Below are 23,476 nucleotides of genomic sequence, written 5' to 3'. Positions count from 1 at the left end.
GTATCATCCTTGCAAACAGACTTCCAATTGTCTCGAAATAGACTTGACTGATGACAACGCTGGAATCCGGTGAAGTATTTTTCATTCGTAACTAAAAGGCAAGTATTGTTTTATGGTTTGTGTTTTCAATCCCATTTAAAGCAAGCCAGTCCTCCCCGATTGGGGGCGGCGCCCCCAATCGTGGGAGGACGTTCCCTATAGCGCACGGTAGACCTTAAATTGAAGGTCTACCGTGCGCTATAGGGAGGCTTGCTTTTAAACCCCTTAGTTTTAAGTTTGGTGAGTATTGGACTGTTTTGTACTTTATTTAGGTTCAGCTATTTACTTGAAAGCCTGGTGATCACAAATTTAAAGTATAAAGTATTTAAACTTTGTTTTTATATCAAATTCTGCCTATTCCATATCTTAAAAATTATCAGATTTAAAAAATTCATGTGCTAGACTTTATTACCATATTTCAAAAATTATCAGATTTAAAGAAATTAAGCGTTCTCTACTTAATTACTTTTTATGATAAACTTAAATTCTATCTATACCATATGTCAACATAGCTGATAATTGAAATTTGAAACATATTCTGAAGGTTAGTGTACGTATGTTTGCTGTTGAACGAAATCTATACTAAATAGAACAGGCTTAAGAAATGACAATTCATGTAGGGATGCCTAACTTTTACAAGAAACATTGCTGATGATGATTACTTTTCAGATTAGGAGACGTGGCTTCAAAATAAAATAAAAGGACCAAATTCGACGCATCCTACTAAAATTTCTATGATGGTTTGAAGATTGATACTGGAAAGCTTTTCCAGATCTTTTATAGATACTTTTAAGAATCTTAAAAAGAAATCCTGTCTCGATAGTCAATAAATATTAAATGAGATAGCCACTGGAATTTTTGCTAACTTAGTTTGTACTGGAAGATATGGACTATAATAGTTTGAAAATCCTGTGAATAGGGTAATGGTAAGTTATAACAAGATGGAACTACTTGTTTAATTAAAATGAGATTGCTGAAGATTTTGCGAAATTTACTAATACTGTCATGAATTTCTTTATAGTTGACCATCGAAAAAAAAATAAGATTCGATTGTTTGGTCGATTTGGCAAATTCTTCATTGGAATTTAAGATTTAATATTAAGCTTCGTATTTAGATTTACTTTTAATAATTTATTGATGGTTTCTTAAACAAAATTCCACGAAGGTATATTATAATCTCTTGTATAATCTATTTTATTTCTTCAAATAAATTCATATCCTCACTGTTGTTGTCCTATTTGCTTTCTTTAAGATATCAAATAAATCTGAAAATGTTTTTTTTTTAATTTTTTTTTTTTTTTTTTTTTTTTTTTAAGTTTGAAATTTATTTAACACTTATCTTCAAAACTACACCATGATCTAAAAGGTCTGTTCTGTGATAAGGAAAACTAGTCTCAAAATGGATGGGACCAGATATATGAACGGATATATAATTTTATTTTAACTTAACCTCTCATGATTTCAATGCTTACTGCCTACATGTTAAGATTCATAGGTTCAGAGTTCTAAGGAAATCAAAACCGTATATTATACATATATATTAGCGTAGCTATAATATTCTAACTAGAAAAAATACCAGAATCTGTATCAAAAATAATAATGCAGTAGTATTCGCATAAATAAATTACTGTTTTTAAGTTTATGGCAGTATTCGTAAATATATATGAAACTATGGATTAAAGTTTGATGTAATGGTATTCGTAGAAAAACGGAAAGCTCTGGAACTAAGTTTGTGGCCATATTCTTAGAAATACCTCTAACTATGGGTCAAAGTTTATATTGAACTAACATCATTGCTAATACTATTGAGGGAAGTAATATGCAGTACAGTCGGTGTTGGCTAAAACCTAAATTTCCAATCTGTGTTCTTGAGAGATGGGTTAGAATAGTTTTCTTTAATGAGCTTGTCTGAAATATTTTGGTCCCGGTGCATGGGAACTTGAGAGCACACCTTCCCCCCCCCCCCCCCCCAATTTTATTTTTTTCTCGGACTTAAATCGGTGGCCCCCACTCTGATTTGCTCAATACTTCCGCTTTGAAAGAGTTGAGAGATCAGACCAAGGCAGACATTGGGCACAGGCAAGCAAACTTATGATTTGAGCCAGAGGACTGGCAGAGGCCAGACTGCAGTCTGTTGTTTCAGACTGTAGTCGGGCGCCCGTCCAGTGCCTCAACAACGGGCTCGGGCACTTCGATTGCTTATCCATTATATCTTTGTCTATGGCCAACTACATTCATGATAGTCACTCATAAACAAATTTTGCAACGGTACCTGACAGCCTCTGTTAGCCCCTCGTGTGGAAGAGCCTTTAGTCTAATTTTAAACTGTATATAGATGGGTCATTTTAATTCAAACTGTAGATAGATGGGTCACTTTATTTCATTGTTGTGCGTTATGAAAATATTTCTGGGTATTAGGAGTTTTAGTATTCTAATACAATGGAACCTTTATTAACTCGGTTTTGACACTGGAAACAGGGGAGTAAACTATAGTACAACGGGTTGATAATCATACGACCAATTATGAAGTGTTGTTATACTAAATCTTTAAAAGAACATTTTTGCTTCATTGATATTTTGATAATTTTTTGCGTCCTAAGGTCCCATTTTGAAACTTTAACATATCTAAGTTTTAATAGTAATCAAAGTCAGAAGCCACTTGAACTAAACTCTACTAAACATGCAACGTCTATCTTGAAACTTTGTAGTGGAGAATATTTTGAAATCATCTAACTTTATTTATTCATATTTGAAGGTGTTTCTTATTGGGATATAGAACAACGTTGAAATAAGAGTTTGTACTTGGGAAAACCTTAATTTCTATGAACATTGACATACTTATGGGGTTAACAGCTGCAATAAGTATGTAACTACCTCTTAGAATTATAGGGGCAGATACTTCTGCAGTTTGAGAATTATAAGGTCTTTCAAAACTGACGTGATTGTAAATATAATAAGGGAAATTATAATAGATTTCATAAATTATGAAAAATTAAAACCTGTATTTTTTCGATAACTTGCAATTGTGTAGATCATTTTCAAGACCGTTTTATATTTGAGAATTATAAGGCTTTCAAAACTAACGTGACTGAAAATTTAATAAAGAAAACTAGATTAGATTTTATAAATTATGAAAAATTAAAACTTTTATTTTTATCTATAACTTAAAACTGTGTAGATCGTTTTCAAGACTGTTTTAAGTTTGAGAATTATAAGGCTTTCAAAACTGACGTGATTGTAAATATAATAAAGAAAATTATATTAGATTTTATAAATTATGAAAAATTAAAACCTGTATTTTTTTCTATAACTTAAAACTGTGTAGATCGTTTTCAAGACAGTTTTATATTTGAGAATTATAAGGCTTTCAAAACTGACGTGATTGAAAATATGATTAAGAAAATTATATTAGGTTTCACAAATTACGCAGATCACATTAAACCCTGAAACCTACAATTATACTCCTTCATTTATTACATATTTTATATGATTGTTTATGATTATTAGCCTATATTCACTATATAACATATTACTTTTTATCACATATTCTCGTCCAAGGCCTATAGTATTTTTAGAGCTACTTCAGAACCGTGCATTAGGTCCTTTGTGCCAATCCTGTCTAGCCCCCTCAATGAATAATCCTGGCTACGCCCTTTACTGGTAACAATAGAATAAGAATAGACAATCTATAGATAGGCAATAGCAAACCTATTGTGAGGTATTTTTGTGCTTTACCTGTGGCTTGAGGGTACACTCGGACACATTATTCTATTTTATGTATCTTCCTCTTATTTTTTTTCAGTTTTTTATAGTTGGTATAAGAAATACCTATTTTAATGATGCAACTGTTCGTAAAATATTTGAATTGTTCATTACTTCTCTAAGAGTTTATTAATTCCTTTCTTCAATGGGCTATTTTCCCTGTGGGAGCCCTTGAGTTGATAGCATCCTGCTTTTCCAACTAGGGTTGTAGTTTAGCTAATAATAATAATAATAATAATAATAATAATAATAATAATAATAATAATAATAATAATAATAATAATAATAATAATAATAATAATAAGGTTGTGGTTCTTCTGTAAACCTTAAAACTAAAAGAAGAAGAAATGTAAACAAGCGACTACGTAGGGACGGAATAGCGCTTAAGCACTACGTAACACCTCAAAGTGAAATGCCGTTGTGAGCTAATAAGATAAGCCGAATAACGATGCCTCCGAACTGAATAATAAGATTCTATCGTTGTTAAACGTAAATTCATGCTGCTGGACACGAAATTCATCTGTAATTTATAAAATGTAAGGAATTTTATCGGTTTTCTTAATAGATTAACTTTTGATTGAGGCCGGAACCTTCATGGAGGGCATTGCACAATCGTGGGGTCCTTATTTTAGGTTACTTATAAACATTTAGTGAAAGGAATTTGAGACAGGACGTATTTTTATAATGTTAACTGACCTATTATGTATATATTTTCTGCTTTAGGTGATGTAACCGTAAGCTACCTATTGCATAATTAGCCTACCGTATACTACCGGCATGATATTTGTGTTTGTGATATTATCAATTATCTATGAATCATTTTGAAAGTATAGGGAGTCTTTGTATAACGACTGACGGGAGCACATGCATAAAAATCTAACTTAAACCTCCCCACCTAACCTAACCTAAAGTAACCTAACCTAACTTACAAACCCTGGCCTTACTCGCATACTTAACATGGGAGCGTCTTAGGTAGATGTATCGTAGGTGAATCTTAGCAACAAGGCACTTGATAAGCAGTAAGATAGCAGCTAAGGCATTAGAATTTGAGGCCTCTAGGGTACTTTGTAGAATGGCGGACACACCCACCAATTCTATATCGTGGAAAATTTAATGATAGATAATGCATTAAGATATAACCCACCAGGCTTCAGGTCAAAGGAGCCTTTGTATATCAGCGGCCAGTTCCTGACGCATTCTTTAAAATTGGACATAACTACCCTAAACTTTTCCCCTCCTAACCTAACCTACAAGCCATGTTCTTACCTACTTACACCCCCTTATACTGATGTATTCTTAGACATAATAATACATGCAGGTGGCTGCTATTATACATACACCCCAGGTCAAATCTAATTTATTTAGGCTTTAAGAAATTACTTTGAAGTAGCTGCTGTTGCTCCCTGTACCTAATTTTTTAATTTTGTAATCAAAATTTTTTTATTTCAGGTAGACGACTTATAAAGGAATGTCTGTTTTGCGATGGATGGTGAGAGGAGTGGCCCATTCTGGGTGGCGACGCGTCCCTCATAGCTGTGACTCCCTCTCACTTAGTCTGGGATCTGGTCCCGTACGTTGTGGATATAATTATTGGCCATTGAAAAGGGCATGTCCATGTGGCACTGGACGTCAGTATCACTGTTACCATACGACACAGCAGTATTATCATCACAGATGGCCTTCTAGACTGCCTGAAAAGTCCCTCTCGGTGTCGGAAATTCACAGGTTCAGTCGAGCCAGCATTGCCACAAAATCTAGTGTAGCCGTTGATAAAAATCCAGGTGATCAAAACCAAAAGACCCACCCTACTGCTGTAGTGGACCTTAGTATAGATTATGGATTGAAGCCAACTTTACCCCAGAAAATAGTGCTTAAGTGTCCAAAAACCTTACGTGCATATCTTCAGCTGATGCGCTTTGACAGACCAATTGGATCCTGGCTTCTGTTTTGGCCATGTGGATGGAGTATTGCATTGGCGGCAACTCCGGGAAATCTTCCAGACATCGAGATGTTAGGATTGTTCGCACTCGGGGCGATTGTAATGCGAGGAGCAGGATGTACCATCAATGACATGTGGGACAAAGATTATGATGGAAAGGCAAGTTAACTTGTGTTTTCTCTCATTAGTTACGATACTTGTATAGCTTTTATGTTTGGTCATGTACTGTATGTTTATTTGAAGATTAATTTCTTAACAGACTTGATATTCTTTTTATTTTCAATTAAGAGTAAGTTGTTCCTACTCGAATACAAATGTAGATGGATTAGGTGGCTGTTAGATTTATAACGCGGTGTTGGTAGTTACCGGCAGTCGGTGGGGACCTTACTGCTGGCTCACCAGCCATTTTGATTTTAGCTGCTGATGCCTACTGACATACTCTATGTGCTTTAACCCAAACTTGGCTGAATTTATTTATTTATTTTTTTTTTTTTCAGTCTGAAGTGTATGAGCAATGAAGAAACTGAAAATAGACATGCAAAGCTACCCCTTAGATAGCTATAGTACAGTAGCGGCTGGAGTTTCCTGAGCATGTTATCGGTTGATTCCTAGTCCTTGTAGGTAGTAGGTTGGCCACAGTACCAGCCACCTGTTGAGATACTACTGCTAGAGAGTTATTGGATCCTTTGACTGACTAGACAGTATTACATTGGATCTCTCTGGTTAAAGCTCATTTTTCTTTTGTCTACACATACACCAGAAAGTCTGGCCTATTCTTTCCACATTCTCCTCTTTCCTCACACACCTGAAAACGCTAAATTTACCAAACAATTCTTTTTCACTCAGGGGTTAACTACTGTACTGTCATTGTTCAGTGGCTACTTTCCACTTGGTAAGGGTAGAAGAGGCTCTTAGCTAAGGTAAGCAGCTCTTCTTGGAGAAAGACATTCTAATCTTTGGTAGTGCCATAGCCCCTGTACCATGGTCTTCCAATGTCTTGGAGTAGAGTTCTCTTGCTTGAGGGTACATTCAGGCTCACTATTCTATAAAATTTCTCTTCCTATTTTTTTTTTTTTTACATTTTAATAGTTTATGTATGAAAGATTTATTTGAATGTTGTTAATATTCTATAGATATTTTAATTGTTCATTACTTCTCTTATTTATTTTTTTCCTTATCTCCTTTCCTTACAGGGCTATTTTTCTAAGAGTGAGCCCTTGGGCTTATAGAATGCTGCTTTTCCAACTAGGGTTGTAGCTTAGCTTGTAATATTAATGATAATAATAATTGTGTCCATCCTGTAGGGTTCATAATAGCTCACAAGGTTCTCCCTGTGTGGAATGTAGGGTGTGGTAGTCCTCCCAGTGGCAAGCATACAGCAGGATAAGGAAGAAGCCTAAGCACAACTCGTCTCATTGGGGGTCTTTCTCGAAGTCTAGAAAGTCAGCCTTACCTCTTCCTCCTACTCCTGGTACCCTGCCCTCACATCCTTCCCGTTGGCCTCTTTTGTCAGTATGAGGAAAGGCGACTATCGTAATTTAACTAAAGGACAAGCTCGTGATGAGGAAGCCCAACCTGTTTCCCCCAGAGAAACTGGTGGACATCCTTTTTAGAGGGAGTCTTTTAAATCCTTTCCAGATGCTGATCCTGGTGATGATGCCTTTAAGACGTTTTGGAGGTACTCCTTCCAAGCAGATGGATATCAGTTCTTGCCAGCTCCCATAAAGGGTGGCTGCTCTAGTTGCACCAGCAAGTGCCACCCTTGTATTGAAAACATTAATGCCCCAACATGACCATTGTCGAGAGCTTTCCGTTGTCTTCTATACACACTATCCTGGATTCTTTTGTTCGTTAAGCAGTTCTACCTGACACATGCATTACCAAGTTTATAGATGATCATTCTTTATGGGTGCAAATTTCAGACATGTGTCCCCAGCATCTTCGCTGCAAGCATGTGTGCCAGACAAGCTTCCTCTTGGATGTTGCTCCATATACAGAAGCACAATACCAGATGCTATTCTCCCGGACGCTTGCTCTCCTTCCAACGTATCCTTCCTACACACGTATTTAAGACGCATCGCAGGGCTCACATTCACCAGGAATACGATCATTGTCTGGAAGGAAGGAGTGTAGAAAGCATGCAACGTACTTGGGGCTAGTGAGGCATTTTTGCTCTCGGATTCTTGCCCTCCCTGTAGCCCAAGACCACACAGATATCGCCTTGATAAGCTAATTAGTCATTGGAGTCTGTTCTAGTAGAGGTCTAGCCCCATCTCCTTGGGGTAGAAAAAGGAGAGGAAAGACCTCCATAGCCTCCATCTGATCGGAGGAGGTCTGCCTAGATCCCAAACCTTGGGCCTCTATAACTACAGTAAAAGGATGGCTATCACTCTCTCATTGATCTCAGAGAGCTCACAACTTAGAAGGATCTGCCATGGTTCTCCTTGTAAAGGTCATGGATACTTGAAAAGTCATGTGAACAAGACTACTTAGGGGCTACAGACCCTAGGAATTTTTAAGAGGCCTTATTGTCGTTGGGATTTGCAGTGGCCCGTAAATGGCATTAGACAGAGAATACAGTACCCACATCTTTTACTGTTCCAATAAGTTCTCCAAAAAATCTGTACCTCTACCCGACCAGTTAGGCCTGCCTTATGGCCAAATTTGTACGGATCAATAGAGTCTCCTCTGCTTCTCAGGGAAGGATTCTCAAATGTCTCATAGAAGAGGGGAACAGTTCGCAAAGGGTGCGAATCCCTCATAGATTTACCACTGGCCTATTTCAAGGCAAGAGGTCTTCTGCAGTCTTTGAAATCGTTGGAGAAGGACATTTGTCGAAGTATCCGTTTAATGTGGGTACGAGCTGTTGCTTTCTTGTTAAGGGGAAGACAATTTAGAGGCCATCAGGACAAGACAGCGGCACAGGTACAGAATAAAGCCTCCTGCTTTGAACTATCAATAGATGTTAATGTCTTTTTTTTCAATGCAGAGAGAGGTCATTGACTGGACCCTTTAGCCACCTTCTTCCTCAGGAAGAACTCGAGTCAAAGCTCACAAAGCCTTCTTTTAGAATTTTTCTGTGGTAAAGGTATTTAGGGCACAATTGAGGAAACGTCTGACGACGTTTACAGCCCATTACTGGGGCGATGTGAATACAGTTCTCTAATCTATTAGGGCCTGCTGTAGCTGCACAGCAAGTAGTATGGGTACTTTGGCATCAGAATAAGGGCATGGGTTATGTGGAAGAAAGGAAAGATTGATTGGCCTTTTCTTTTCCCCTTCAGTCTTTCCCTATCGTGGGGTACAGCTTCAAAGGCCTTGCTAACTGGACTTGTTATCAATGCAGGTAGGCCCCATTCAACTTGCGGCTGTTCTCTACACTGGTACAGAAGAGTCTTTTTCAACACTCCTTACGAGGGATTGTGTGACGTAGCCAGACATATGACATGATTCAAGATACATCACACACATTTGCCAGGTCTACAACACAGATATTAGGCTCAGAACAGCCCTTGAAGCAGGGCCATGAAGCCACTGGTATTACTAAACCACTGGCACATGAGGTGGTAGAATCCTCAACTCTTTTAGCATCCCAGATTCATGAGTTCTGAGTATCCCCGGTGAAGTATTCCAGCCAGCTGGAAATGGGACTTCTTCCCGTCTAAGGATGAGTCTCCTATGCAAAGGATGATGGTTTGTATCTGTACAGAAACATATGACAAAGATTAATTTGTATTTTTCTAACTATTGAAACCTGAGTCCTGTACTCTTGCTTTCCTACCAACACCAACCCCCCAGAAAGTCCTGGCTGATATCGTGATGGTGTATCAGTGAGCCAGTGGGGGACGATTGCCTCCCCGATACCTGTATTTGTTGACACCTCGTTATAATTTTTAATTGCCGTATTCCAGCTTCTCTGCTATATCTTCTATTATTATTATTTTTATTATTAATTGCTAAGCCACAATCCTAGTTGGAAAAACAGGATGATATAAGCCCAGGGGCTCCAATAGGGAAACTAGCCCAGTGAGGAAAGAAAACAGGGAAAATTTAAATATTTTATGAACAGTAACATTGAAATAAATATATCCTATATAAACTATAGAACTTTAACAAAACAAGAGGAAGAGAAATAAGATAGAATAGTGTGCCCAGGTGTACCCTCAATGCAGCCAGAGAACTCTATGTAAAAAACTCAGGTTTGTAAAGTTAGGAAAAAAAACGAATCTCTTAGACAGTTATAAGTTGCATAAATGGAATATACCTTTCTAGCTAAGATTTCAGATTAAGTTGTTTATATTGAGAGCTCTGCATTAATGTATTAGAAACAAACCCTTTCTTTAAGTCTTATAAGCATTAACCCTTTTACCCCCAGGCTCTTTGGAAATTTCCAACCCTTAACCCCCAAGGGGTTATTTTTTTCCCAGCACATTTTGCAGTATATTTTTTTTTAAATTGCTCTAACAGCCTTAATTTTTGTCATAGAGAGGTCAGGTTGGTCTCATTCTCTTGGAAAATGCCTGAATTTTTTCAAAAAAAAATATCAAAAATATAAAAGAAACATTTTTTTATAGCATTTTCTTGCAAGGACGTACTGGTACGTCCATGGGGGTAAAGGGATGGGTTTTGTGAAACGTACCAGTACGTCCTTTGGGGGTAAAAGGATTAAACTGTGTTAATGACGATAATGATTGTTACAGGTAGCAAGAACAGCGGGCCGTCCTCTTGCTAGCGGTGCCCTGAGCTTGTTCGATGCACTTGTCTTCCTCGCCACACAGCTCAGCATAGGCTGTCTAATTCTCCTTCAACTGAATTTTTATTCTATACTCCTAGGTGCCAGTTCATTAGGTAATTTGATTTCCTGTTCGATATACTGTATGCTTTGCCTTATTCTCCTGAGGTATATATTTTTTATTTTTAAACATAAGACTTACCCGGTAGTTATATATACTATAGCTTTAATTGTATATAACTACCGGGTAAGTATGTTCAAATATTTATTTTGTAATGAAAATACCATTTTTAAACATAAGACTTACCCGGTAGTTATATATATAGCTTTAATTATATATAACTACTGGGTAAGTATGCTCAAAAATTTATTTCATTAATGAAAATACCATTTTTAAACATAAGACTTACCCGGTAGTTATATATAATTAAAGCTATATATATAAAACTACCGGGTAAGTATGTTCAAAAATTTATTTTATAATGAAAATACCATTTTGGTTTTGATGTTACATACAGCAGAAGGGATTTTTTTATTCTAGTTGTGTATATATTACGGTCATTTTGGAAAATTGGACATTTTACAAAATGCCCGGCCCTTATGCAAAAATACCAAATTTGTGGTCACTTTGCAAAATGACCTAAATATCTGGACATTTTGCAAAAGGGCCAAGATTTTGGTGAATTTACAAAATCATCACTATCATCGTTGGAAGGTTACAAAATGTCTAATCAGCTAGTAGGTTATGTTAGCTACTTCTGATTGGACATTTTGTAACCTTAAGAAAGAAGATACTGATGATTTTGTAAATGGACCAAAATTTTGGCCCTTTTGCAAAATGTTGAGATATTTAGGTCACTTTGCAAATTGACCACGAATTTGGTCTTTTCGCATAATGGCCGAGCATTTTGTAAAATGTCCAATTTTCTAAAATGACCGTAACATATATACTTCGAAGGTCTAAGTTTCATATTTAGAACCTTAAGCTAATAAAAACTAAAGTACAATGTTCAATGATGTTATAGTCCAATTTTGTCCACACTGTATTTCCTAGCTTACCTTTCCACTTCTTTCTGCATTTCATAATGTTTACATTAAGGCATATTGGAGTCTATAAAGTGTTTTGTGAGAGAGCACTAAAATACTACTTATTATCTCTGAAATCTTCCTACAGGTTTGATTTTATAGACTCATGATGAATTCCCTTAGCTACGCATTTAAAGGTTCTATTCATTATTGATATTGTTTTAGTTTATTGTATATAATTGCCGTAGACCAGTGGTTCCCAAACTATCTTACCTGACGCCCCCTTTTTGCTTCCAGTAGATCCGTACGCCCCCACTCCTCTCTTTTTTTTTATGTGAAATGATTCTTACATTTATTTCTTAGCATTGTACAGGAAAACAGATTTCTGTTTGTATTACATTTTAATAATGAAAGATACTTAAACAAATAATTGTACATTCCAGTAACTAAAAACGAAACATTTGGTTCAAAGTGAGCGAAAAAAAAAGTTTGAACACGCCCCCCTTGTATCGTCCTCACGCCCCCCTAGTGGGGCGCGCCCCCCAGTTTGGGAACCTCTGCCGTAGACTGTATCTTATTGTAAAGTTTATCCACATAACAGTATGACACTATTTTCTTTTGTATCCGCAGGCCAAAAAAAAAAGTTTGAACACGCCCCCCTTGTATCGTCCTCACGCCCCCCAGTTTGGGAACCTCTGCCGTAGACTGTATCTTATTGTAAAGTTTATCCACATAACAGTATGACACTATTTTCTTTTGTATCCGCAGGCCTCATAATTCTGTACCCGCTTATGAAACGTGTAACGTACTGGCCTCAACTGATGCTGGGCTTCACATTCAACTGGGGCGCTCTCCTTGGGTGGTCGGCAATTCATGGCTCTTGCGACTGGAGCATTTGTCTTCCCCTCTATGCCGCCGGTGTCTCGTGGACTCTGATATATGACACAATATATGCTCATCAGGTTAGATGTACTAAAAGTCACTTGATATATTTCATGAATTTAGGTTATGGTTGTATCAAATTTATTTTATTCATCTGCGTCACTAACTAGGACTTTGACGAGAAATTACTTGCTTGGGTTATGGATGTATCAAATTTATTTTATTCATCCTCGTCACTAACTGGGACTTTGACGAGAAATTACTTGCTTGGGTTATGGATGTATCAAATTTATTTTATTCATCTGCGTCACTAACTAGGACTTTGACGAGAAATTACTTGCTTGGGTTATGGATGTATCAAATTTATTTTATTCATCCTCGTCACTAACTAGGACTTTGACGAGAAATTACTTGCTTGGGTTATGGATGTATCAAATTTATTTTATTCATCCTCGTCACTAACTAGGACTTTGACGAGAAATTACTTGCTTGGGTTATGAATGTATCAAATTTATTTTATTCATCCTCGTCACTAACTAGGACTGACGAGAAATTACTTGCTTGGGTAATGGATGTATCAAATTTATTTTATTCATCCTCGTCACTAACCGGGACTTTGACGAGAAATTACTTGCTTGGGTTATTGATGTATCAAATTTATTTTATTCATCCTCGTCACTGACTAGGACTTTGACGAGAAATTACTTGCTTGGGTTATGGATGTATCAAATTTATTTTATTCATCCTCGTCACTGACTAGGACTTTGACGAGAAATTACTTGCTTGGGTTATGGATGTATCAAATTTATTTTATTCATCCTCGTCACTGACTAGGACTTTGACGAGAAATTACTTGCTTGGGTTATGACTTTGACGAGAAATTACTTGCTTGGGTTATGGATGTATCAAATTTATTTTATTCATCCGCGTCACTGACTAGGACTTTGACGAGAAATTACTTGCTTGGGTTATGGATGTATCAAATTTATTTTATTCATCCTCGTCACTAACTAGGACTTTGACGAGAAATTACTTGCTTGATGCAAGGAAGGACTTGTTTATACCAGTGTAGTAGTATATGCGGCTAGTTTTTGCAGGTTTTTCTTACTTGTTATTTAGCTGATATCTCATTTACATACATACATACATCTACCAAGGCACTTCCCCCAATTTTTTGGGGTAACTGACATCAAACAAATGAAACAAAAAAAGGGGACCTCTCCTCTCTACGTTCCTCCCAGCCTGACAAGGAACTCAACCCCCATTTACAGCCCCCATAAAGAAATGGATCTAGTTCTGAATGCACTCTGTTTAATGGAGTGTGGAAAGGGAAGACTCGCCCTCTATGATAGTACCTAAATTGGTAAAAAAAGTGGAATCTTTAGTGTCAAATCTTTCTCTCACCGCTGGGTTTAATCAGGAGACAATGGCAACCCTAGAAGTTTCTCTATGATGGTCACCTGTTGTTACAGGATGGAAGGCACCCTAGACAAATTGGCCAATTAAATTATCTTGAAGCATTAATAACCAATACAGGAACATAGAATCATACAAGTTCTTTTATTATTATTATTAGTATTATTATTATTACTGTATTATTTCTTGCAAAGCTACAACCCTAGTTGGAAAAGCAGGATGTTAAAAGCACAAGGGCTCCAACATGGAAACTAGCCCAGTGAGGAAAGGAAATAAGGAAAAACTACAAGAATTTTAAGAATAATAACAACATTAAAATAAATCTTTAATATGTAAATTATAAAAACTTGAAAATAACAAGAGGATAAAAACTGCAAAATAACAAGAGGAAGAGAAACAACATAGAATAGTGTCCCCAGAAGGGTTTTGAGTGTTCTGATGACTTCACATACAAATTTCTCTTTCTGTCGCCAACATCTAAAATTAGGGTGACTGATACATACATACATATACCAAGGCACTTCCCCCAATTTTCGGGGTAGCCGACATCAAACAAATGAAAAAAGGGGGACCTTTCCTCTCCACGTTCCTCCCAGCCTGACAAGTGATTCAACCGAGTTCAGCTGGTACTGCTAGGGTGCCACAGCCCTTCCTCCCCCGTTATTCACCTCAGATGAAGCTTCATAGCGCTGAATCCCCTACTACAGGCCCCTCTTTGTAATACCTGTCAAGTGACAATGGATGTTAAACATATTTTAGTCGATTGTCCTGTTTTTAATCTTCAGAGGAGGACACATTTACTCCAGGACAAACCTTTAAGAGATATACTGGGGGAAAACTGTAATACCCTGAACTTGAGAAAATTTATACAAAGTATTGGGTTATATTACGAGCTATAATTGATTTTATTAATTTATTTATTTATTTTACCCTTTTAATCCCTATTTGTTTCCCATCTAGATTTTATTGTATGAAAGTGTTGCAATTTGTATTAAAGGTTAAAATGATACTAAATGGTGTGAGTATACATGATTGAATGATTTACGTTATATAGCGCTGAATGGCCTTTGATGCCCCAGTGCTTGGCTTAATGCCTAAATCCTATATTCAATTCAATTCAACCCTACTGCTGCTACCTCCGCGGCCATCCAAGGTGACTGTTACTCAGTTAATTTCGTTTGGGCCTTATAATATAGATGAAACTGCTCGGTAACAGTTTCAATAGATAGTACAGAAAGCTCACATTTGACCTATGTAATAGGTCTGAGGGGGGATGCTGATATGTCTAAAATTCTGGGATAGGAATAATGAATCCAAAGAAATGAGTAAATATGGGGTATATAATCGTCAACAGTACATGATTCAATACTGTATCAACAAATGTTTATTAACCCTTTTACCCCCAGGGTATTTGGAAATTTCCAACCCTTAACCCCCAGGGGTTATTTTTTTTCCATCACATTTTGCACTATATTTTTTTAAAATTGCTCTAACAGCCTTAATTTTTGTCATAGAGAGGTCAGGTTGGTCTCATTCTCTTGGTAAATGCCTGAATTTTCTCAGAAAATTATCAAAAATATGCAAAAAAAAAATCTTGAAATGCATTTTTTTGCAAGGACGTACCGGTACGTCCATGGGGGTAAAGGGATGAGTTTTGTGAAACGTACCAGTATGTCCTTTGGGGGTAAAAGGGTTAAACAGAAATATCTCAATTATGCAGTACTTTAGCAAATGGTGCCTTTACGATCAAGTACAGTACTGTACTATATGAGTGTCATCACATGAGCACTCCGTAAGTTGTATATGTATTGTTTGTGTGTACAGTGTGTATGTCTAGTGAATTCTGTCTTCAAGAAACAATGCCTGGACCAACCTTAGAAAGATGATCAGCAGTGCACAGTGTAAATGAGATGCTACCACACATCATGCATGCTAGATTGCCTTTATATACATTTTAAGGTATATCAGACGACAACTTTCTATTGAGTAATTTCTAAGTCCTATGCAAATTACATAAAGTATGGCGAGCGATTGTGACGCAGTTCCGGTAGGCCCTGCTGCTTCCTCCGGTGCCTTATATGACCGCGGAGGTAGCAGCAATTGGGGATTCAGCAGTATGAAGCTTCATCTGTGGTGGATAATGTGGGAGGGTGGGCTGGGACACCCTAGCAGTACCAGCTGAACTCGGTTGAGTCCCTTGTTAGGCTGGGAGGAACCTAGAGAGTAGAGGTCCCCTTTTTTGTTTTTGTTTCTTTGTTGATGTCGGCTACCCCCCAAAATTGGGGGAAGTGCCTTGGTATATGTATGTATGTATGTATAACACTCATGAATCATAACTGCTGAACTAGAATTTAATCAATTGTGCTCTCTCGCTCTAATATATTTTGGAATCCTCTAAATGCCTTTAGAAATGCTCTCTGGCCCCTGACAGTAAATTTTAAACGTTTTTCTGCTTCCAGGATAAGTATGACGATGCCATCATTGGCATTAAATCGACTGCTTTGAAATTTGGAGACGCGACTCAGCGGTGGTTGACTGGGTTTGCCGTAACCATGGTATCCAGCCTAATTGTGACTGGCTATAGTGCCCAATTGGCTTGGCCGTATTATTTAACCGTTCTTGGAACTGCTGCACACATTGGAAACCAGGTACAGTACATCAGTATTCTCGTTGTTTATTATTGTCATTGCCAGAATAATGTAGAAATAGGAAAGTTATCTTGGTAAATGATTATTTGATTTTTGTTAAGGAAAAGATAATTTTAAGAGATATAAATGTCTTTAGTGCTATTTTTATTACTCCAAAATGATGTAGAAATAGGAAAGATATAGAGGTAAATAATAATTTCATTTTATCAATAAAATTACAATTTTTTAAGGCTGAGAAATATGTTCAGTATTCTTTCGTACCATTGATTAAAAGTTTCTCACTAAATAATGTATAAATGCAAATGGTATTTGGTAATGAAAAATGGAAGGATATTGGGAGTTAAATGGCTGGACAGAATTAGAAATGAAACTAAGTGAGATTACTCGAGTACCATATGTGGATGAGATCATGATGAGGGGTAGATGGAAATGGTTTGGGCATGCTCTTCGCACTCCCCAAGAGAGATTGGTTCACCAAATGTTTAACGGGGCTCCAAAAGGCACTAGAAGAATTGGAAGACCCAGGCCTACGTGGCTTAGGACTATAAAGTGCGACGTAGGAAACAATGAATGGTGAAGTATTGTATTAAAAGCTCTAGACAGAGGCGACTGGTGAAATCTAACCGAGGCCCTTTGCGTCGATAGGCGTAGGAGAAGAAGATGATGATGAATGAAAAACAGGAGCAAATATAAAAAATATGATGAGTAAAACAAAAAAGTAAATTTCAGAAATGATGAATATTATTCCCTTGAAATTCGACACAGGTTTCATACCATGATAAACTGTACTGACTTCGTCCATAGAATTTTTTTTATATGATTATTCATGAATACTACACAGCACTGTATATTTATCATCTCCTCTAAAGTATATCCATTCAAAGAGAATTTCTACCGATACACTTTTAATTAGATCACGTTTTTTTTGCGTATCATTCCTATGTTTATCCAAACTTTTCTTCCTTTAAAATAAGGAATATGTTTTCAGTGGGAGCGACCACTGAATTCATCAAAGAATTAGTTAACGACAGGTAACGAGCTGTGGGGGGAGAAGCCCACGCCTCCACTTGTCCGAAGCATATCACTTTTGTTTCTAACCACAAGAAGTACAAAAGTTCTGTTGCACCTTTGCCAGACATTTTCTTTTCATAAGGGAAGTGAGTGTTGGCTGTTGCTTCTGAATATGTATGTGAAGCGGGAAGTTCTTACTTGCCGGGAAAGGCTGGACGTTCTAAGAAAGATGTGTCAAGGAACGCAGTCTCTTTCCGGCTTTGTGAGACGATCCGTAGAGCATACGCCTCGAATGACGAGAGGGTCGAGGCACCAGCTAGGACCTGAGCTTACGAAATCATTGGTATTGTCCCTACTTTTGCCTTCAGAAGAAACCTGTAAGTGGGCCAAGTGTTGAAGGCCAGAGTCTCGGAAAGGCAAACCACCGTCACGATCTTTCACTTGCGAGAGTATACCCTTGACATCTTTGTGCTTGAACCTCTGGTGGTTGCCCAAGTAGTTGTGTAACCAGTTCATCTCCCTCACGGGACGAGGATGCATCTCGTCTTTGGTAACATATACAGTACAGTAGATGTAAGTCTGAAATGAGCGGTGTATGACTGGCTCTTCTCTATCATTCTTCTGTCCCCCTCCCTCTCGGAGACCAAACAATCAAAACATTACTTGCTGGATCAGACTTGATGCTGATAATTTGCATTTCGGAACTCCATTCTTTAAGTCTAAAGAAGTGTCTCTCCCAACCCCCTTTTTACAAGTGGGGTGATGTTGGATCTTATACTGACATATTAATCATCATACAAGGTGTACTTTTCCAACTGCCATCTCCTTCATGGGAAGGGTATCTCCAGTTTGATTGGGTACATGCTTGCATGTACAGTCGGATAGGTGGTTGCTAGAGTCATCGCTTTGCTTCTGCACAGATCAAGCGTTGATCACTTCCAGGGAAGAAAATGCACCAGCCAGTTTAGGTTCTAAGGAAACTTCAAACCCACAAAGCAGTCTCCTTAAGTAAAGGAAGAGGCTTTGTATGTTCAGGGAAGAGCGTCGAGATGATATCACGACGCGACCAGAGAACTTACTGAAGGTCGAGACCCAAGCTAACATGAGGCCTGCCTCGAGATTGCCCTCAGGGCACGTATCCATCCGCTTAGGCCTACCACCACAGAAAACGGAAGTAGGGTAAACTACACAAAACTCTGGTTGGTTGAGAGGAGGTTCCAGGTAACTCCTAAGAAAGTAGTTCTCGGTAAGTATGTTAGGAAAAATAAAAATTACCAATAATTTGTGATTTCTTAAAGTAATCTGTATTTTTCATAGCCATACAAACCTGAGTCGTTTAATCCAACTTCTCTCAGCTACCTTACTCAGTCATGGGCTGAAAGGTCTAAAGTGAAGGCTAGGAAAAATACAAATTACTTACAGTATATTAATTTAAAGGTTCTGAACTGTACCAAGTTTCTATGCAACATTCCTTTGGACTTAGTATCATATATTAAAGGTTCTGGGCTGCATCCCTTGTTGGACTTTGTATCATATATTAAAGGCTCTGGGCTGTATCCCTTTTGGACTTTGTATCGTATATTAAAGTTTCTGGGCTCTATCCCTTTTGGATTGTATCGTATATTAAAGGTTCTGGGCTGCATCCCTTGTTGGACTTTGTATCATATATTAAAGGCTCTGGGTTGCATCCCTTTTGGACTTTGTATCATATATTAAAGGTTCTGGGCTGTATCCCTTTTGGACTTTGTATCATATATTAAAGGCTCTGGGTTGCATCCCTTTTTGGACTTTGTATCATATACAGTATTAAAGGCTCTGGGCTGCATCCCTTTTTGGACTTTGTATCGTATATTAAAGGCTCTGGGCTGCATCCCTTTTTGGACTTTGTATCGTATATTAAAGGCTCTGGGCTGCATCCCTTTTTGGACTTTGTATCGTATATTAAAGGCTCTGGGTTGCATCCCTTTTTGGACTTTGTATCATATATTAAAGGCTCTGGGCTGCATCCCTTTTGGACTTAGTATCATATATTAAAGGTTCAGGGCTGCATCCTTTTTGGACTTTGTATCATATATTAAAGGCTCTGGGTTGCATCCCTTTTTGGACTTTGTATCATATATTAAAGGCTCTGGGCTGCATCCCTTTTGGAATTTGTATCATATATTAAAGGCTCTGGGCTGCATCCCTTTTTGGACTTTGTATCATATATTAAAGGTTCTGGGCTGCATCCCTTTTTGGACTTTGTATCATATATTAAATGCTCTGGGTTGCATCCCTTTTTGGACTTTGTATCATATATTAAAGGTTCAGGGCTGCATCCCTTTTGGACTTTGTATCGTATATTAAAGATTCTGAGTTGCATCCCTTTGGCCCTTGTAGTATTGCTCACTACCTTTGACTTGTCATCCTTTCCTTTCAGTTTATTCTTACATAGCTGTCCAACTTTAACATTAAATGACTTGAAAATTTACATGATATTTATAACAAATAGTTGACTGGTTTTGCCATCAGGGCATTGCAGGGTCTGTGCCGTATTTCTTCATCTCCTATTGGCACCTATCTTTCTCCTTCCTTCTTGACTTCCATGTCCGCTTTGTTTCTTCCGTCCGGCTGTCTAATCTCTTAGAATTTTTCATTACTTATACAACTTGAGAACTTTTAAAGGGAACCTGATTGAAAACAATGGAGAGTAGGGAGGCGGCGAGAGTGTTAGCTATGAGCCGGATGCTTAAGTTGAATACATTGGACTTGAGAAATTTTCAATTTAAGAATTTTTGTTTTGTCTAGTTCTTAAGTAGGAGACATACTTAATATTGCAATTTTTTGGTTTTCCCTACTTAACCCTTTTACCCCCAAAGGACATACTGGTACGTTTCACAAAACACATCCCTTTACCCCCATGAACGTACCTGTACGTCCTTGCAGAAAACTGCTATTTAAATTTTTTTTTGCATATTTTTGATAATTTTTTTGTGAAACTTCAGGCATTTTCCAAGAGAATGAGACCAACCTGACCTCTCTATGACAAAAATTAAGGCTATTAGAGCAATTTAAAAAAATATACTGCAAAATGTGCTTGAAAAAAAAATAACCCTTGGGGGTTAAGGGTTGGAAATTTCCAAATAGCATGGGGGTAAATGAGTTAAGTAGGAGACATACTTAATATTGCAATTTTTTGGTTTTTCCTACTTAACTCCAGTGCAGAATGATATCCCCACCTTAGCGCTGGGGTTTTATGTCCTAAACTCTATCACTATATAAACATATGACTGGGTGGTCTTGTTGGAGTTATATTATTGTTTTGGAGTTGTAACTTGTGCGTGTCTGAAGGACATTCTTATTGTGCTCTCCTGTTATTGATATACAGTACTGTATATCCGTTAACCCTATAGTCCATTTCTTTTAGCAATGCATATTTGCACCGACTCGCAGCGGTGCCCTATTAGCTCGGAAAAGTTTCCTGATCGCTGATTGGTTAGAATTATCTTGTCCAACCAATCAGCGATCCGGAAACTCTTCCGAGTTAAAAGGGCACCGCTGCGAGTCGGTGCAAATATGCATCGCTAAAAGAAATGGACTATAGTATATCTTTGCGGTAAACTGTACACTTTCGGAAAATCAATAAAAAATACTATTATGCAGATATTTTGTGTGACCAAATGGAATGGAGCTGGTAGGTCTCTTCTACAGTATTATATATGAAATACCTTGTAAAAGAACTAGAAATATTTATTAGGGATTATTTGAAAAACTGGAAAAAAATTACTTTATGAATAGAAATACGTAAAAATTAGTTTAATTTCACCTTTTTGCCTTCTTATATCAACACCTGTGGTATCTGGCTTCTCTCTTCGTAGGAGAACTTCTGCAGACCAATAAAAGTTGTCAGTCAAAAGAGGGTACTTTTTAGTAGGACAGAAAAAAAGCACTATTTTGTTCTTTCATAAATCTTTGGACAATTTTGTGTACCTATTTTTGTATTGTTCTAACATTCTAATTACCTATTTTCAATTTTTCTTATGTATTTATAAACCAGGAGATTCTTAGCACCTCGCTACGACTAGGGCTTGGGTCCATTCTGTTATCTTCTCTTTCCGTGACGGACTAAATCCATTGAGGATTCATTGGCTAGATACATCAAAGGATAGCCAGTTCCTTGTGATGCGCAGTGCCTATCTAACTAAGGGAAGTGACCCCTGTCGGTCCATACTAATTAAAGTAAGACCAAAATCAATACATATATGTTCAGAGAGTAAATTGAATGAGTTAGAGATACATAAAATGTCTTGCCCTCCTCCTTCCTTGCAATCCACACAAACCATAAATGTGGCTGGGTTATACAGACCAACAACAGTTGTGGCAGCTGTGCTTCGTTTTTCTGTCTTTGGTTCTTTGGGACAGTTCACACCTCCCCATAGGTGTATATATCACCCCAGGACAGTGTTACCCATTCTTTTCGTGTATCACTGTCGGTAAATTCCTCCCAACCTCCCCCTCCCCAATGCCCTGAGACTTTTTATGACATTCATTACAACACTGCAGTGAAACAGGAAGCGACTGAGAACACCCGCACACAAGGAGCATGATCTGCTAAATAGGAACATAACAAGGAAAACCATAGCATAAAATTTACCCCATAATGCTACTCTATGGTTAATAATAACTTTGTGTCTATGGTCATTACAGGTAAAGTATATTCTTATTTAACTTTCCAGTAATTTTTCCCTTTTTCCTTCTTAACAGGTGAGAACTTTGGACATCAACAACCCAAGCGATTGTGGGGACAAATTTAGAGCAAACCGTCACATAGGATTATTGTTATTTTTGGGTATGATTGGCGGGACTTTACTTAAAAATACAGATTTGAAAGATGTTTTAGACATGTCTATTTTTAATAAGTCATAGCATTTAATTTTTATAAATGAATTAATTCAGTTTTATTGTATATGTTGGCAAAATTCTCTTGTGTAAAGTGTTGGCACGTTAAAGAAAATTTTATCTAGTCATCTGGCTTTGTGCCATGTTGAATAAATTAGCTGTGACATACTTTCATGAGTGTACAGGTTTTGTTTTCTGTAAATAAATATTTGGAGTAAAGTTGTGTTTTGTTCTGTATCACCGACGTTCCTACTATTTCGATCTCCAGGTTTTGCGACACTAGTTCAAGGAACATCTTTCGTTAAGACAATCTGGCGTTTGTTCCTTCTTATTGTTGCATTCACTATTATTATTATCATTTTTGGCTAATCTACAACCCTAATTGGAAAACCAGGATGCCGTAATCCCAAGGGTTCCAACATGGGAAAATACCCTAGGGAGGAAAGGAAATAAACAAACTACATAAGAAGTAATGAATAATTGATCTAAGATATTATAAGACCAGTAACAATCTTAGAATAGATCTGTCTTATATTAACCATGGAGAGAGACATGTCAGCCTGTTCTACATAAAAACATTAGCTGCAAGTTTGAATCAAGGCAGTTCCACCTATTCAACTGCCAGATTGAGAAGATTCTTCCTCAGTCTGGTCACAGCTGTAATAAAACTTTCAGAATACTGTGTAGTATTGAGCCTTGTGATGGAGAAGGCATGACTGTTCGGAATAACTGCATACTTAGTATTACATGCAGGATGGTACTGTTTGGGAAGGTCGGAATGCGAAGGATGGTCTGAATTATGTAAAATCTTGTGCAAAATGCATAAAGAACTAACTAAATGATGGTGCCAGAGGTTAATATCTAGATCAGGAATAGGAAATTTAATAGGCAGCAAGTTTTTGACCAACAAATTAGGATGAGAATCAGCAGCTGAAGACCAGACAGGAGAACAATACTCGAAGCGGGGTGGAATGAAGGAATTAAAACACTTGAGGATAGATTGATCACCGAAAATCTTAAAAGAGACTCGAAAATCCAAATATTTGTGTGACTGAATTAGAAGCTGACTGAATGTTTCTCAAAAGTAAATTTGCAGTGAAAGCAGCCGGTGAGTCTTATTCTCCACACTGTCAGTACTAACAT

General features: G+C 37.4%; 1 protein-coding gene across 3 annotated transcripts; it reads left to right on the top strand.

The window, feature by feature from the left end:
• Positions 1–673: 673 nt before the first annotated feature.
• Coq2 (ubiquinone biosynthesis protein COQ2, mitochondrial) lies at positions 674–22,552 on the top strand. 3 transcript variants are annotated; one of them, XM_068391000.1, is made up of 6 exons: positions 674–965; positions 5,251–5,903; positions 10,445–10,588; positions 12,267–12,460; positions 16,256–16,444; positions 22,199–22,552. In XM_068391000.1, exons 2-6 carry the CDS (start codon positions 5,270–5,272, stop codon positions 22,358–22,360), a joined length of 1,323 nt encoding a protein of 440 aa, XP_068247101.1. In that variant the 5' UTR covers positions 674–965; positions 5,251–5,269; the 3' UTR covers positions 22,361–22,552. The 3 variants fall into 3 exon arrangements, with proteins under 3 accessions (XP_068247101.1, XP_068247099.1, XP_068247098.1); XM_068390998.1 differs by lacking the exon at positions 674–965 and adding an exon at positions 4,170–4,337 and having other exon boundaries at positions 5,251–5,899; positions 10,441–10,588; XM_068390997.1 differs by lacking the exon at positions 674–965 and adding an exon at positions 4,171–4,337.
• The last annotated feature ends 924 nt before the right edge of the window (positions 22,553–23,476 follow it).

Source organism: Palaemon carinicauda, chromosome 17 (genome assembly GCF_036898095.1).
Source record: "Palaemon carinicauda isolate YSFRI2023 chromosome 17, ASM3689809v2, whole genome shotgun sequence".
Taxonomy (NCBI): Eukaryota; Metazoa; Arthropoda; class Malacostraca; order Decapoda; family Palaemonidae; genus Palaemon; species Palaemon carinicauda.
This window is presented reverse-complemented; position numbering and strand designations above follow the sequence as displayed.